General features: G+C 37.8%; 1 protein-coding gene across 2 annotated transcripts in view; it reads right to left on the bottom strand.

The window, feature by feature from the left end:
- Positions 1-2,393: 2,393 nt before the first annotated feature.
- The window catches only part of lima1b (LIM domain and actin binding 1b), a 54,531-nt gene continuing 39,810 nt past the window's right edge, over positions 2,394-17,114 (bottom strand). For both annotated transcript variants that reach the window (XM_036559445.1, XM_036559446.1), the window contains 7 exons: positions 12,138-12,198; positions 10,913-11,010; positions 8,373-8,456; positions 7,842-7,881; positions 6,612-6,688; positions 5,009-5,148; positions 2,394-4,326 (listed from right to left, as the gene is read on the bottom strand). In XM_036559445.1, coding sequence (XP_036415338.1) covers positions 3,201-4,326; positions 5,009-5,148; positions 6,612-6,688; positions 7,842-7,881; positions 8,373-8,456; positions 10,913-11,010; positions 12,138-12,198 — 1,626 coding nt within the window. In that variant the 3' untranslated portion in view covers positions 2,394-3,200. The remainder of the gene's footprint in view (positions 4,327-5,008; positions 5,149-6,611; positions 6,689-7,841; positions 7,882-8,372; positions 8,457-10,912; positions 11,011-12,137; positions 12,199-17,114) is intronic.

A 17,114-nucleotide genomic window follows, 5' to 3' on the forward strand; every position in this document is an offset into this window, starting at 1 on the left:
GATGGTATAGTGGTAGATGATGTACTCTGTGATGATCTCACTACACATAGTTCTCTATCAGGGATTGTTCACACTAAAATCACCATGAGGGTAAATCCCTCTGATCCAGGTGGGCTATAAACCGCACAGAGAGCATGTGTGGATGAGAAAGAGTTTTACCAGATGTACAGTTGTGTGCAAAAGTATGAACACTCCCACTCAGACTACATTTTATTGATTTTCTAAGTGAAAATACATTAAAACGTTCTCTACAGACAGCACTCTTAAAAATGTCTGTCTGTCTATCTGTCTGTCTCTCTGTCTGTTTGTCTATCTATCTGTCTATTGTGACGTGAGTGTTTGTGAAGCTTTCCTTAATGGAGATTTGTTCTTGTTTTAACTGCAGTAGTTTGTGTCAGAACTCTGACCATCAGCAGTGATAAATATAAAAATGTAATTTATGATAGTATTGTGACAATATCTTTAAATCAAAAGCCAAATCAGTGATCAAACCTCTGTTTAGGGGAATGAATGGATATTCACTTATTCCTGCCCCCTTGTGGACAAAACTGTCAGGCACACTTCAGTGCTTTTTTAGTTGGTCAAATGATGTGACAAATGAACTGAGAATAAGGGAACACATGCTCTATAGAGAACAAACGTAAATATGAAATCTTTCTGCCAATGTTAGTCCAAGTTTCTTTTTCTCATACTGGGAAAAACACAAAATAGAAAAAGTGACTTAACTTTTGCCCCAATTTGTGAAATTCAGCAAATAAACAGTAACAGTGTATTGAAGTGTGCAGAAGTGTGTCTCTGTGATGTGTTCACTTATTTAGGCTTAGAAAATCAGCATAAATCAGCACCTTGGGATGCAAGAAGCTTCACTCAGTTAACTCAATGAATGTTTACATTAACAGAAAGATTTTGACGATTTTGATTTTTCATCATTTACAAATGTATGTAAATGTATTTATTAAACACATTTGAAGTATGAAAACAGCCAAAACACTGTCTAATGGACTTTACTGTCTGATACCTTTTGAAATGAATTTGTATTCCAGTATCTTAATTCTAAATATTAGCAAATGAACCTTTAACATGACAAAAGCAGGTGTTGTAGGTATTGATACTCTGTGAAAATGCAGTTATGATTTGATATCTTATTTATTTGAGACAGATTGTGTGTGTCTTACTGCATATGTACATGGTTAATGTAACCTGTAATGTAATCTGTAACCTTTATTAAAACTACAAAACTACAAACGTATCAAATAATAAATTCACTTTTCAGTTATAGTTTTGGTTTGGCCCATTAAAGAGTAGATAATGTTATTTATATGGTGTCTAGTAGAAAGTGCTGGAGGCGTGCTGTGCTGGTGTGATTCATGTGTTCATTTAGCCCACACACCGTGCTTTGGGTTTAACAAAGGCTTGAAAAAACACTCAAAATCAGCCATCAGTCAGTTTGGCTTTAAGGAAATCAGATTCGCTCTTAAAAGTTCATGATCAGTTCTTCCCCAGTAACACTGGTGTTGTACATGGTTATTTCATATTTATTTCAATACAGCAGCCACACATCTGATTTCTACAAAAGTTAAAGTGTTAACTGTAAGGAAAAAGTGCAAATTCAATGTTTAATAAAAACATAGACTTGCTTTATCTGTGTTGTTTGTACTCCACTCTCACTGTTGAAAGGTTAAAGGGGAAGTCAACCACTGAAGATGTAAACAGAGTCATTCAGGGTGGTTTGGTGTGAAATGCTCTGTTCTAGAGAAACTTACTGAGTCAGAATTGTTCACAGTGGCGGTGATAGGAACCAGACGTCCACCTCTAAAAGATCCTTTACAGTAAGTTATTACATGAAATGGTTATAAATACATTGCCTGATGTCTGAGACATTGTTTTACATCAGTTTTGAGAAGATCTTGGTATAAAATGCATCATGCAGTGTACTGTGAGCCAAAATATTCCCCAAAGAAAACTTTTATTTTTTTAGAAGCATCACTATTTTACACGCAACAAAACTTAGAAGACGTGTGTAGGTTCACTGGTGGTTTTAGATAGTAAATAAAATATTTATATTTGTGTTGTAGTCATTGTGACTCCTGGTTCCTATCAGCACCACTGTAAAGAAATCTGAGTCACTACAACCTTTTCAAACCAAACCACTCTGAATCTCAACAATGAAATTGTGCAGAAATTACAGAAAAAATTGGTTGGATTCCCCTTTAAAATAACTAATGGCTAACAACCATTTTAGTAAATTGTTTACAAACGTCAAAACATCCTATTCTACCACTGCTCAACTATGTAATGATCCTGACTCTATGGTTCAAAAAGGATAAATATAAGATTGTGATGTGAATTAATTGCATAAACACTATAACAAACACAAACACGACAACCATTAATAATATTGCTTTTCAGATCATTTATTAAATTTCCAAGACAGTTTACAGTCGTCAAAATCTTGAACATAAGGCAAATAAACCCTTTTTTGGTCTCTTATAAAGCAGAATATAAAACATTTGTAAATTGTAAATTCTAACAATCACTAAGACAGTTTGATAGGCACCATGTTTGTTTTCAAACATATAAGACCACCAAATGAGAAGCCCTTAAGAGAACACGTTCAATGGAATGTACGAAAGTCTGAACTACTACTGCCAACCTGTTCTTCAAGTATAAATAAAGTGGAACATGATTTAGAATGCATAGTAGAATGTATGGATTATTTTAATACGATCCTCTTAGAAATATAAAAGATACAATTAAATTATAAATTGTAAAAATGTCAATTTTCAGTAATGATATCTTGCCCTTTGTTCTCATACAGTATAAAAATGAGAAAAAATATCTCTAGTATCAAATTATTTGGCCAATTCTGGTGTTGTCTTATTGCAGGAGTTCTTAAAAAAAAACCAGAAAAAAAACAGAAGAATGAGAAAGTTTACTGTGAGCCATAGAAGAAACAAAACCACAGACTTCAAAGAAAGCACTTTTTGTTCCAGTTACTGAAAGATAAAATGGAAATAAAGGGAAAAGAGTACCGGCAATAAACATGCTTTTCTTTGATCCAGTTCTAATCTAGTGAGAAAATGAATGAGATGAATATGAACGATGAAAATAAGAATATAGAGACTGAACTGAGATAATAAGACTGTAAATCTGGCAGGTTCATTGTGCCACAGGTGGAGCTGAAGTTGGGTCAAGGGGTTTCACACTTCTGCCACTTCCTCCTCATCCTCATTCTCATCCTCCTCATAATAGCGGTTCCTCTTGATCATCTCCTCCACTGTCAGAGCCTCTTCCGCCTCTTCTCCGTCCCAGAAGCCCACGTCCTGGGACGTTCTGTTGGCCTTGTTCTCTACAGCTGGAGGGTGCGAGAGTTCAGGAGACTCGCTGCGACGTTCCTCAGATTCGTCTTCATGGTCATCAAGAGCTTCTACCTTGGTCGGTTGTGGCCGTTTGAGAATTGAATGAGGCGTTTTGGCTTTCTCTTCTGTTTTTTTGGGACTCTCCACCTCCTCTTCTGAACTGGTATCACCGTTTATGGTTTTGCGGTCAGTGACTGAGGCCTTCCTGGATTCTGTGTTGATCGGAGCCTTCCTGGTTTCTTCGTTCTCCTCTGCCTTCTCCTTTTCCTGCTCCTTCTGGATGGTTTGAACTTTGGGAGAAGAGCGAAGCTCCTCCAGCGAGCCTCGCCTCACCAGCGGCGACCTGAGGGGGCGCCGTGGCTCCTGCTGCATAGAACTGGCAGATTCCAAGCTCGGCGCCACAGAGAACGGCCGGCTTCGCTCCTTGAGAGAGGAGCTGCGCCGGAGGCTCCTAAGCTCAGCCCGCTCACTGCTCTCCATGGTGGACGGTGTGTCTCCCTCTGGTGGCCACTTTGGTCTGAATGGCCTGGACGAAGCCCTTCCGCTCTCGGTGCCGGCGCCCTTGGGACTGCCTTCGCTGTCTGAAGGTGGTGGCCAAGCGATCTTCAGCCTCTTGGTCTCTACAGAGGCAGCTGGGGTTTTTTCCACTGAGCTGCTCATCTGAGCCTTCGTCTCAAGGGAGGCTGTGAGGTCGGTGACTTTGGCCAGAGGAGACTCCTCCACTGCGGAGCTTGGGTCTGATTTGGGAGTGGGCTCTGGGACGGGTTTCGCTGGTGAAGGTTCAGGTGTGGCAAGCTGAGGCTTTTCAGACTCTTCAGCCTCCTCCTCATCGTCAGCTCGGGGCGTCCACAGCTCCTTGTGGGGCTTGTGGCCGAAACCCTCGTCGTAGTTTCCCTTGGACTTGAAGAGCTGGTTGAAGTGGGGCTTGCAGTAGATGTTACCATGTAGAGAGGCGTAGTTGACCAAACTACAGAGACAAACACAGGAAAACAAGATCAGTTTTCCTTCCACAAGCTCTGACTTTTGACCACTGACCTACTGCAAGACATTCCCTATAGAGTAACTCCTATAAATTACTCAAAATCTAATAAGATTTATTCAGAACTGAATATAAATTATTCGGTATCTACTATGAATTATTCAGTAACTACTATGAATCACTCAGTATATGCTATAAAATACTAAGCATCTACTATGAATTATTCAGTTTCTAATAGGAATTATTCAGTAACTGTTATGAATTAATCAGTAATTGTTATAAATCATTCAGAATCTTCTATTGATTATTTAGAGTTTAATATGAATTTGTTCAGTATCTACTATAAATTTGTTCAGTATCTAGTATGAATTATTAAATATCTACCATGAATTATTCAGTATCTACTATGATTTTGTTCAGTACCTACTATAAATTTGTTCAGTATCTACTATAAATTTATCCAGTATGTGCTATGAAACTACTGTGAAAGTAGTGCAGTTACTGATTGTGAGGAACTGTGGTGCGGGTCTATATAAAGACCTGTAGGGTTTAAGGGGTTAAAGAAAGAAAGTTAGTAGTGCGATAATAATATAGCAATATATTTAGTTCTTATTCACTGTTACCTACTGTATTACCACTACACGTTTAATCTAACTCTTCTCAGTCTTACCTGAGTTTAGTGCTGCAGTGTGTGCAGCGGAAGCAGGTGTTGTGGAAAATCTGTTGATTGGCGACTAGTTTCTCTAGAGGGTAAACAGTCTTAAGGCAGGCCACGCAGGTCTCCCTCACCGTCAGACGGAACTTCTGTCCCTGCAAATAAAGAAAAAGCTTCATAAACAGCTGCAACTGAGACTGGACAGACACTGTGAGCGAGACTGAGTTATACACTGAGGGTTTTCCATTTAACCACTTACGCTCGTAGGTATATTTCGATTTTTCCATCTGAATTTACATGCCCAAATTGTAAGGCAAATTTCTCAGTAACTGCATGAAATAACTATAAATTTTTGGGGTTTTTTTGGTTAAATTTCCTCTCAAATTAACAGAACATGTATTTTACGATCATAAACATAAAGCTATATGCCTACAATTTACTGCTGAAAGCCAAAAATCTTAGATGCTCTTTGTATTTTTGTATGAAAGTAATTTTTACAGAGCAGATCACTGACGAGACGCCATCTGAGATCCAGTTTATAGTTCAGATTTGTGGAAAAATGGGTCGAGTTTCAGTAGAAGAAAAAGTTGTGAGTTCAGCTTCTTTTATTATAAAGTTTTAAAATTACATTACCCATCTATTTGACTGGAAAGAAGACAGTTACAGCTCTCATATGACACCCACCTTTTGAATGAAGCTTATAAAATATGAAAGTTATGACGAATATGACGAAGGGCGTTTTGGAACCATCGGTGGTCCCAAGGAGTTAAAGAGGATAATAGCCAAGAAGAGAACAGCATTAAGGATGAGCTGATCAAACAGGGATTCAAAGCCATTGCTTGCAGACGGGGGGCATTTTCAAAGCAGATACAGTTGTACATTTGAACACCCTCAGCCAAATCACAAGTGAAAATAAGTTAAATATAGCATTCTTCCTTAAAATTTTACTGCACAATCTTTTTTTATTTGCTGGAAAAAAGTAAACACGAAATATATAATGTGCTGTAACTATTGCACAGGCCACATTTTGTGTTTTATTTTTTTATTATATTGATTTTAGCTGATCTGTGTTACAGTTATATGAGGTAAATAACATGAAGCAGCTAACTCATTGAGTTAAATAGCCAAGGTCACCTGACCACCAGTGAGTCAGCCAATTTACAAAATCCTTAATTTTAGAATGTCACAGTAACTGGTGTTATGCCACATTCATGTAACACCAGTGACTGTAAAATATGTTTGGAATTAAGCTCTTCTTTTTGCATATATGATAATAGGAGATGTTAATGGACATATTAAGATTATTTAGTTTTGGGGTTGAAAGAAATTGATTTTTTAAAAATGCATCCACCTGAATTTCAACTCCAACTGGAGAACGACCCATTTGCATTTTTCAGCCTTCTTCCAATATCGTGATAACAGTTAACCGATGATAAATAGTCCAGCCCTGAGTGATATTTATCAAGTCACTGAAAGTGCTAGGATTCAATATTTGTTGAAAAGACAGCATGCAAGACAAAACAAAACCAAAACAAAACCAAAACGAAGCACACTGCATGACTGAAGTGGCAGAACTCGAGACAATATGTGCAAATTAGCCACATTAGCGGTCACTTACCCGAACCAGTTTGGGCGTGTCGCTGCTCTCTGGCTCAGAGGCTTCAGTGCTGGGGCTCACTGCATCAGCCAACACGCCTGAAACAGCCACACATTCACAAAGCCAACTTTTTAAGACCGACACGGAGTTAAATGGCTTCTAATGTATAGACATATACAAGTTAGCACATCCTCTACTGTTTAAATATGACATACTGAGGGAAAAAATACATCAAGTGCCATAACTTTTGCACAGTCTACATTACGTGTTTTATTTTTTTAACCAATGTGGTAAACGGCGCAAATAAACAGTGATGTAAATGTGCAGAAGTGTGTTCTCTGTAGAGGGTGTGTTAACTTATTTTCACTTTCACTTTCAAAAAAGAGGTCATTTGATTAGCCTACATTTAGGCCCAACCTCATTTCCCACCTCGCTCCTACCACTTAGCCCCACCCCTCCATTTTGCCTGTCCATGTCTATGGGTAGGATGTCCCACTCTTGTTGAGATAAAGGTTTAGGGCGAAGTGTTGGGGCTACATGGCCCTCCAAACGGAGGTTTTTCAGAGGCACGCTCCAAACAAAGTGTTGTGAAAAAAAAAACAGCAAACAATGTGTGCCAATGTATTATGGTCCTTTTCTTCATAACTAGCATAAAATATCACTAGTAGTATGCTGACATCTCGGTAGCTAGCTAGATAAATTTCCCGTTCCACTTTAAGTGGTGCAACAGTTACATTCCGGTGTCAGAAATGCTGCACCATTTAAGGTGGAACGGGAGAATTCACACAAGAAGCTGGCGAATAGCTGACTTCAGCTTCATATCACTGAAGAATTAGGGGTGGGCGATAATAAATATCCACCCCCCTTTAAAAGCATATGATGCCCTAAATGTAACTAAAGCCCAGAAGTGAGGTTGCTGAACTTTACCCTCCTCTGCTATCACTGCAGACTGGCAGGGTCGCCTACAGAGCACCGCTAGTAGCCTGTTAATAAAGTAATGTTCTTCTTTATTTGAGGGTCCCATTTCATAGGGAAGATTTCAACCACTTCCACTTGTAACTCAGTTCCAAGCGACAAGGTGACACTCAAAAACAAGGTGTTGGCGTAAAAAAAAATGGGATTGAGCCTTGAAATGGAGAAAATGTTTTTCCGAGATTTTCAGAGAAAAAACAAAGACACTTGATTCTTGTTTCAAAAGAAACTGATGACATCAGAGTTGGGGGGGTGGGGGTTTGCGGGGGGCTGACTCACCATTGGTCTTTGTGCTCGGTGTCTCTGAGGAGGGCGCATTCTGAAAAGAAACAAAGAATAAGTGGACAAAGGAAAAGAAAGCAAATAAACAAAACAAAAGCAAAAAGGAAGGAAAGAAAAGAAAAGAAAAGAAGGAAGAAAAAGACGCCATTAAAAGTATTTGAAATCAGCACAAGCATGACTTTGTAACTCATTCTTCTTGCATACTGTGAAACATTGGTTTCAAGTATTGGTTAACGTTATTTTGCCCCACCCTCTGGTGGGATGCGATGACATCATCAAAAAAAGATCTGAAGATGTCTTAGAGGCGGGGCTAAAGTCATTACATTTTGATGGAAAACAGAAGTTTAGTCTTTTAAATTATATATGATGGATCATGATTAACATGAGCAGGGTCATAAACTTAAACGATGAAAAAGGTCTGATTTCAGGTTGGCTTTAAAAAATCTAACTCAACACAGCATGATCAAAACAATGTGTCTCGCTTGAAGCAAAGCAACCAAAGCTTCTCTTTCACTTAAACAGACGTACCACTGCCTGCCTTCTGCCACCAGGGGGCACGTTTTCCTTGTGGTCCATGGTGGAAGGGCTTCCCTCGCTTTCAGACGGGTTAGACTGCAGAGGAGAGAAACAGCAGATGAGGATGAGCACTTGAATCTGACACCATGCTTAGATTAAATATGTCTTCAGAGTTAAATACAACAGAAAAGAACATATTTCCTGTCTGACTGTCTCTAATCTAGAGGTGGACGATACAGCAAAAATAATATCACAATACTTTAATAACTATTCACGATATATGATATGTATATCCTGTAAATATTTACTTTTTCTGACGTTCAATAAGTTGGACCAGGCAAAAAAAATAACCAGTAGTGTCATATTTCAAAATACCATCAAACACAATGATTCATATTTTACATCCTGCACTGCACTAAATCCACTCAAACAGAGCTAATGAGGCTCTCTTTGTAATGAAACATGCAGCTTGTATTCCTGTCTGTAAAGCACTTTGAGCTGCCTCTGGCATGAAAAGTGCTATATAAATAAAAATTATTATTATTATTAATTATTATTCGCTGTTCATTATTCTTTAAGCACTTACAATATCCACAGTATACTCAGAAAAGCATGTTGTGATATCTCAGGATGTAATTTATCATGATAACCATAAATACTGTTACATTGCCCAGCATTACTTAGGTCTAGTGTTTTTTTACACGTGTGTAATTATTATACACTATTACCACCATGGAGAAATAAATAGTGTAAATCTCTGAGCCCATAATGGTTCAATTTGATTATGATTTCTTAAAGGGGAACTCTACTGATTCAATTGTTAACATGTCAGTAAAATTGTTCATAATGGTTTGGCATAAAATGTTTCATTCCAGAGAAACTTACTGTTCTAAACTTGGAGTCAGAATTGTTCACAGTGGTGGTGACAGGAACCAGACATCCACCTCTAAAAGCTCCTTTACAGAAAGTTGCTACATGGAATGGTTATACACTGCCTGATGTCTGAGACACTGTTTTATGGTATTTTTGTGATAAAATGTTTGGTCTAAAATGTATTTTGATCAATTTATGGTGGAATAATACAAGAAGGGTGTTGTAAGGCAAAATAGTCCCCAGAGAAAACTTACTCAACTTATTTTTTCAAATTGACCACTATTTACCATAATCAACAGTACATATAAAAACTCAGAAGACGTGTGTAGGTTCACTGTTAATTTTGGATAGTAAATAAACTGGCTATATTTGCACTGTAGACACCAGAATGCCTGGTTCCTTTCACCACCACTGTAAAGAAATTTGAACTATTTCACATAAAACCACTCTAAATCACTCTGTTTACATCTCAAACACAAATTTTGAAAAACCAGTGGAATTTCCCTTAAAAAAACGACCGAATGTTTCATAAATTCTCAGATTTCACCACGATTAGGATCAAAGTGAAATGAGTTAAATCTTACTAATCAAGAGGTATTAGATGTTTCAATATTTCAGCTTTCAGTTTTGCATGTAATTACAAGCGCTAAGCGGCTAACAGCAAATAAAAGTTATTAAGCAATAATTACCTATCCTTCACTGCTTAAAGGGCAGTTCCACCAATTTTTCAAAATTTCTGCATAACTGAATTGTTAGGATGTAAACAGTCATGCTGAGTTTTTATATGTGATGTTGAAGATGGTGAAAAAATTGTGAATCTGAACAAAATAACTGTTCTTTTGCCTTCAATGTATTCAATAAAGGAACGTATTAAACTTTGCCACTGGAAATGGAAGGTAGAGATGAAACTTTATAGAAAGTTTGGGGGCAGGAATGGAGTTTCCTTGATGGACTTTCTCCTAAACTTTGGCTATTTCATGACTACACTGACGCTTTGTCTGAATCACACTAAGACCCTTTTAGAGATAATGGCCATAGTTTCAGAATCACATTACACAGTCATGCAGATTATGTTCCTTACAGAGTGAGCCCTGTTTAATTACATTTAGCGCAGCGCAGTTTGTAAAACATTGAATAAAAATCACTGTAGATGTAAGTTTATTTTTATTATTATAGTTTTTTTTATAATGTAGCACTACAAGTTCTATTTTGTCTGTTCCAATTTCAGAAAAAATGAAATATCGTGATGCATAAGGTGCACTGTGAAAATGTCTTGAAGTATCAGCTGACAGTGTGACACAGACGCAGACAGAGATGCGGTTGAGAAACACTGGAGAACCCCAAATCCCCTAGCAGTTCACTTCTTAAAAAGGAAACTGTGAGAAAAGGCAAATTTGGCATTGGGGATTCATTGCATTTGTGCAATTATCTCCTCAGTCAATGGCATTTCAAATAAAAAATGAAACATCTGACTGCAACAAACACATCAGGGGAGAATCTAATGTACACTCTAATGAGACATTACAGACCAGCTCTCTAGAACCTGAGCTGAAAGAAGAGATTGAAAGGCTATAAATATACAGATTATGAAACCAGTCGTATAATCCTCACACCCACATGACCAAACAGGCTTATAACCATTAATAACACACAAGCAAATGACCACACAGTCCACTCACTGAGCGCGGAGGGGAGCGGGCGTCCTGTTTGGAAACAGCTGCCTGATACTTGGCCATCCTGTCCCTGAGTGATTTGGTCCGCTCCAGGGTGATCAGACCTGAGAAAGCACGTTCAAACAGCATTAGTTTTCATTTTTGATTGTATTAAAATGAACCTATCTGTAAGTGCACACAAATACTGGCCCATTTAAAGGATCTCAGTACTGCTGTAGATATGTTAGATCATGTACTGGATGCACTGGATCTTGATCACGCTACTGGCTATTAGGGCGATACTGATGCATCAGTGCATTGTAACGTGCCCACAGTCCAAAAGTCAAAAAAACTTTAAATACCTTAATATGAAAATAATACCTGTTTCAAAATAATCAAACCAAACAGTGGTGAACTTTGATATTTAATAGTGATACAATACGATATGCTGTGATATAATTTGATACAACATGATTTATTATGATATAATTTAATACAATACAATATGCTGTGATATAATTTGATACAATCTAGTATGCTGTGATATAATTTGACAATACAATATGCTGTGATATAATGTGATACAATATAATATGCTGTGATATAATTTGATAGAATATGAAACATTGTGATATATATCGTAACTATATATTACATAAAAGCTAAGATATAATTTGATGATATGGTACGATACAATTAGATACAATACAATGCTCTGTGCTTTAATTTGATACAGTACAAAAGTTTGGGCGCCCTGGAAAATGACCTTTTGTTTTTTTGTCTAAGTGTAAATAAGCGAACATATCCTCTACAGAGAACACACTTCTGCACATTTTAACACACAATCACTATTTATGTGTCAAATTTAGCATATTGGGAAAAAATATATAAAATGTGGCCTGTGCATAAGATATGGCACCCTTTGTTTTTTTCTCCAATATGTTAAAATGCACAGTAATTGTACATTAAGATGTGCAAAAGTGTGTTCTCTGTAGAGGATGTGTTAACTTGACCGGGGTGTACAAACATTTGCATATGACTGTATGTGCACTGTGTTTGGCATCATGTTAAATTTAGTACAATTTTCCATAACTTTTGATCAACATACATGATTCATAAGAGTTCCAATTCACTGTAATCGAGGAATATCAGTGTTGCTGCATAAAGCAAACACAACTTTAACGACTTTGCAAAAAACTTAACAATATATGCATGTATTTTTTTGTGTAACAGTTTGAGTGTTTGGCTGTACCTCTGTCTGCTGGTCGGATATCCATATCTTCTGAAGAAGTGCTGTTCAGTCCCCCTCGTACCTGAATGACAAAGAAAAAAGAAAATCAGCCCAGCAGAGAGAGATCTGAAAAACGGGCCGGTGCCATAGGAAGAGTTTAAATCCAGAAAAGGTCCAATCTGAGAACAAAGCAGGAAGGAAAAGAGTGCAAAGAGCAGCAAACACACAATCCACAGCACAGCTGACTACAGCCCTCCTCTCTTCCTGCTGCCCTCTCTGTCTTCCCCAGGAAACCCCACTGTTACATCCTCTACACCTTCACAGCCTCAAAGCTCCGTCCCCACACTGCCCTTAACACACTAACACACACTCCTGTTTTTATACAGTCTGAGGACATTAACACTTAACACTTATGATAGCCATTTGAAATCTTTATTCCAGCTTCCATTCTTTTCAGGAGACTCAGTTTCAGTTTCTCAAAGAAATCTGCAGACACACCTCCGAAGTTCAGTCTTAGAAGTTGGTTGATCATTTTCTGAAGTAATCAAACACATTTAGTGATGCTGAGGTCTGGACTCTGGGGTGGTCAGTCCATTGTTCAGCTTCTTTGTTTGATGTGTCTGTCTCCTTTTCTCAGTGAGGCTTCTTGGCAGCTACACATCCTTTCAGACCCACAGCGCTGAGTTGTCTTCTCACAGTGGAAGGATGGACAGAAACACCTGTGGATGTTTTCAGATCTGAAGCAGCTCGATTTTCTCCTCTCCCTCAAAGATGAAAACTTTAAGTGCTGTTTATCTGATGGGGACAGTTTTGGTGTCTACTAGGTCTTCCAGGTGGTTGTTAGGAGGTCTGTCTTCTCTGTAGCTTTCATGTATGAACTCCAGTTCTGAAACCTTTTATTTTTCATTTATCTTCCTTTGACTTTCTTCTTTCTTATGCAAGGGATTATCTTATATCCGATCTCCTCAGAAACATCCTCTGAAAGTAATAACTTGTACTTATTGGCTATTTTGACTGCAGATTAAATAAACGAAGGTTCTACTGGTTCTGTAGGTCAGTCCTGTTTTTTTTGTGTTTCTCCTACCACAAGTCAGGACATTTTCTTCCTGAAAATGCACAAAAACCAACACCCCCCCCCCACACACACACACACACAAAGGTGTGATCCACTTCACAGAAGTGTCAACACTCTTTAACATCACAATGAGTGAATACAGAAAGCCAAATAAACCTTCTCTGGTCTGAGTCCACACTGCAAACAGCCTCGCTGGGGAAAGCCGTCTTTTGTCTGGCAATCCCATTAGCATAGTAAAGGCTCCTATTCATTTGGGTCCAAAGCTAAATAAGCCATGTTAATCAAAGCATCTTAAGGTTTGCCTTTTTAAGAGTCTATTGGTACTTTTAATATGAACATTTAAGCTTCTTACATTAAATAAATTGGATACAGGCATTGGGTGCAGTCAAATGAGGTCAATTTTACATCAACGCGATCAAACTGATGGGTGAACAGATGGAGACAGTTAATCCTCTAATGAGTTTAAGAAGCAGTGAGAGACAGTCATTAGTCTGTCTATCACCCCCCCCCCAATCTGACTCTACAAATTCTCTAAATAGCAACAATTCTCAAAAATTCACTGGCTGTCACTATTAATTATATTAGTAATCTAGCAATCAAGGCTAAACAATAAAGCTAACAAAGCATACACAGCCTTCCAAAATGCTTTACTAGAAAAGATGAACTAGGAAGCCTTTAAACAAAGCTATTCATTCATTCAAACCTGTTTATCTGGGCAGGAAGGAAAACACTAACATTAGAATAAATACAAATAAACAAGTTATTAATACATTGTGTGTTAGTTTAACCATCCATTCCAAAGCTCTTCTCAAGCAGGTCCAGTATTAACAGCTACCTTCTGCTATCTAGTTTATCTAATCAGTCCAACATCAGAATAAAACTAGCAGATTAAGACTATTATGGAATGTTTCCGTAACATAAATATGTTAATAAACAAATAAATCAGACTATCAAAGCTATCTATGCGCAAGTTTAATTTTCTGAAGGAAAGTAAGTTTTTGGTGCACAATTTATTTACTGAGTTTAATGTATTTGAAAAAAACCTCATAACTGAGTCCTAACCTTTTGCACAGACCACATTTTATGTCCTGTTAAATTCAGCAAATAAACAGCAAAAGTGCATTAAATACACATTAAAATACAGTCTTACGCAAAGGTATGGGCTCCCTTGGTCAAATGACGTGTTTTACTTTTTCATTTCCTACTTGTAAATAATATCCTCGACAGAAAATACATTTAAGTATTATATCTTTCTGCAAATATTAGTGGAGAGTTTCTATTTGCTGAGTTTAACACATGAGAGAAAAATAAAAGATGACATATGGTGCCAAAACCTTTGCACACACCACTTTCTAAGTTTCGTTTTTCAATATATTAAATTCAGTATATAAACAGTAATTCTGTATTAAAATGTGCAGTTGTGTTTGCTCCATAGGGGATGTGTTCACGTTTTTCACTAAACATGTAACTTGATCCAATGTTTACACAAGACTGCACATAAATATCCAAAGGAAGCCACAGCATGAGCTGCTGTAAACAGATACAAAATAAGTGGGTTTAACAAACAAACAAACAAAGGTGGCTGATGACTAAGACCGATAAGGGAGCTTAGTCCTAATCCAGGATGCAGATAAGTGAGCCGAAGATCTGACCAGTTTAAATCAGCTCACGCAGAGTTACGGCTGCTGGCCGCTACCAAGTGAAATAACTCAATAATAATCAACAGTAAACTCAAAACAGCTACAGAAAATCTGTTTTCCTTTGAAAGAGGCCTTGGCTGCGGCTGCTGCCTCTGCTGGAAAATCAAAACTGTCCAACTGCTTGGAACAGCTGCAATGCATGAACCTTGTTAGGCTAGAAGGCATTACTTTAAAGTCATGTGGAACGTTTTTCTCTGCTCTGTTTTGGCAGTGCTGCCCTGTTTCAGCCATTTTAGCAGGCCTATACGGCAGGAGAAGGCCTGTGTGTGGCAAGAGGGTAGCAATATGATGATGCTTTATTATTATAATAATTTACTTCAGACCATGTTTTTTTTTTGGATGTTTTATGCGAGTAGTCAGTACTGAACAACTGACTAATGTAAAGCTTATGCTTAGAAGATGTGCTTTGTACTATCCAGAAATAATTTACCCTCAGATTTGCCTTAATCACATGTAAATAAACCATCTAATACTTCTTCTATGAGGTGGGTCTCAAACTATTGGTCCACAGGCCACATCCGGAATGCAAAATGACTTCATACAGCCTCTCATTTACAATATATCCTTAAATCAGGCCCACAAACAAAAACAAAAACTGATGCAGCATAAATTGTGCACACTAAGCACGCATGACTGTAATTTAACAACAAACAACTCTGCTATTATTGTAATTAATACTTATAGGTAGTTAAATCTGCCTTTGTGGAATCATCCCGGACATAGCAGGAGATACAGCATGTCAGAATTAATAAACAAAGACAATTATTAAATGAATCCCACTCATATATATTGTAAGTAGTAGTGTTTTTTGTGTTGAAAGAAGAATTGCTACTAAACACTGATTATGATGCGCTTGAATTACGTAGTTATGATTCACACTTGGGGCAAAAAGCAACACTTTTCCCTCATAATTTAGTTTACAATGTTGGGTAACTTTTATAACATTTCCCATTTTTTTCAACCAGCACTTTTTGAACAGTGGTCCTGTGGTTAGAAACAGACCACCAATGAAGGGCACATTAAAAAAAATAAATGAAGTGGCCAATAAGAGCACACAGTTTTAATAAAATATTCATACCTTTCATGTCACACTTTTTCAGGCCTAAGTCACGTTACATGTGGAACAAAATCATTGTTACTATTGTTTTAAGATGTTTGTGTCCTTATGATTTAGAGAAGTCATTAGCTAGCTAGCTATAAAAATGACCCCTTATCAGTGTTTAATTCACAAATGTATGACTTGGCTAAATTAATTCACAATCTGTATTTGTAAGCGGTGTAAAATTATAACTTACTGATTTTTTTTCATTTGTTTAACTTTCCATGTGGAAGAAGCTAATGTTAGCTAGCCAACTTGCAGTCTTGTTGTACCTAGCTAGCAAACATTAGTCGCAGACAGGACCGTCTCCCTCAGTGGCTGATATCTTGCTACTAAGTGTACCTGTACAATAGATGTTTCTGATAAAATGGCCAGCAAGTGTAAACTGGCAACCCAATGAAAAGAAATGAGATCATGTTAACTGCTCCCCACTAGCTTCATCCACAGGATTGTAACTTTTTTCCTGAGACATTCCTCAAGTCTAACCATAAAGCAGCAAGAAAAGAGATGTGAACCTGTGGGTGAGGGAAGGAAAGAGAGAGAGATGTGAGGAAAGAGAGACAGACAGACATTGAGTCTGGCTGGTCAGCAGGAGGTTGGTTTTGTAGGCCTCCACTGATTTGTTTGGGGGGGGGGGTTGTGCATACCGCTCCCATGACATCATCGACTCAAGACAACATCAGCACAGAGCAGCCACACAAAACCAGCAATGGCTGAGGTGTTTTAGAGGGGACTGTGAGAGCGAACGAGTGACTAGACATTTTCAAAGCGGCACTAAAAAACTGTCAAAGCTCATGTCTGTGTTTAGTGAAGTCAACATATACATAAAATTGGCCTTAAAGCAATAGTTCACTCACTTTCACACAATCTCCCCCTTTTGCCGCAGATATAATCTGTCAGCCAAGGCTTGTTTGGTGTTTTTAACTTAAAAGCTACGAGGCTAATGCGGCTAAAAAATAATGGAAAATTAGCATGGTGCTAACAGCATGCCTAAATCATCATCAAACTGTGTTGAGTTGTTCAGGAATCTCTAATAGACATATGTGCTTCCTGACACCGTATGACTCACTGTTATCTATAAACATGGATGTACAGTCTTATGCAAAAGTTTGGGCACCCTCTGG

The sequence above is a fragment of the Colossoma macropomum genome, unplaced genomic scaffold (assembly GCF_904425465.1).
Source record: "Colossoma macropomum unplaced genomic scaffold, Colossoma_macropomum, whole genome shotgun sequence".
Lineage (NCBI taxonomy): Eukaryota > Metazoa > Chordata > Actinopteri > Characiformes > Serrasalmidae > Colossoma > Colossoma macropomum.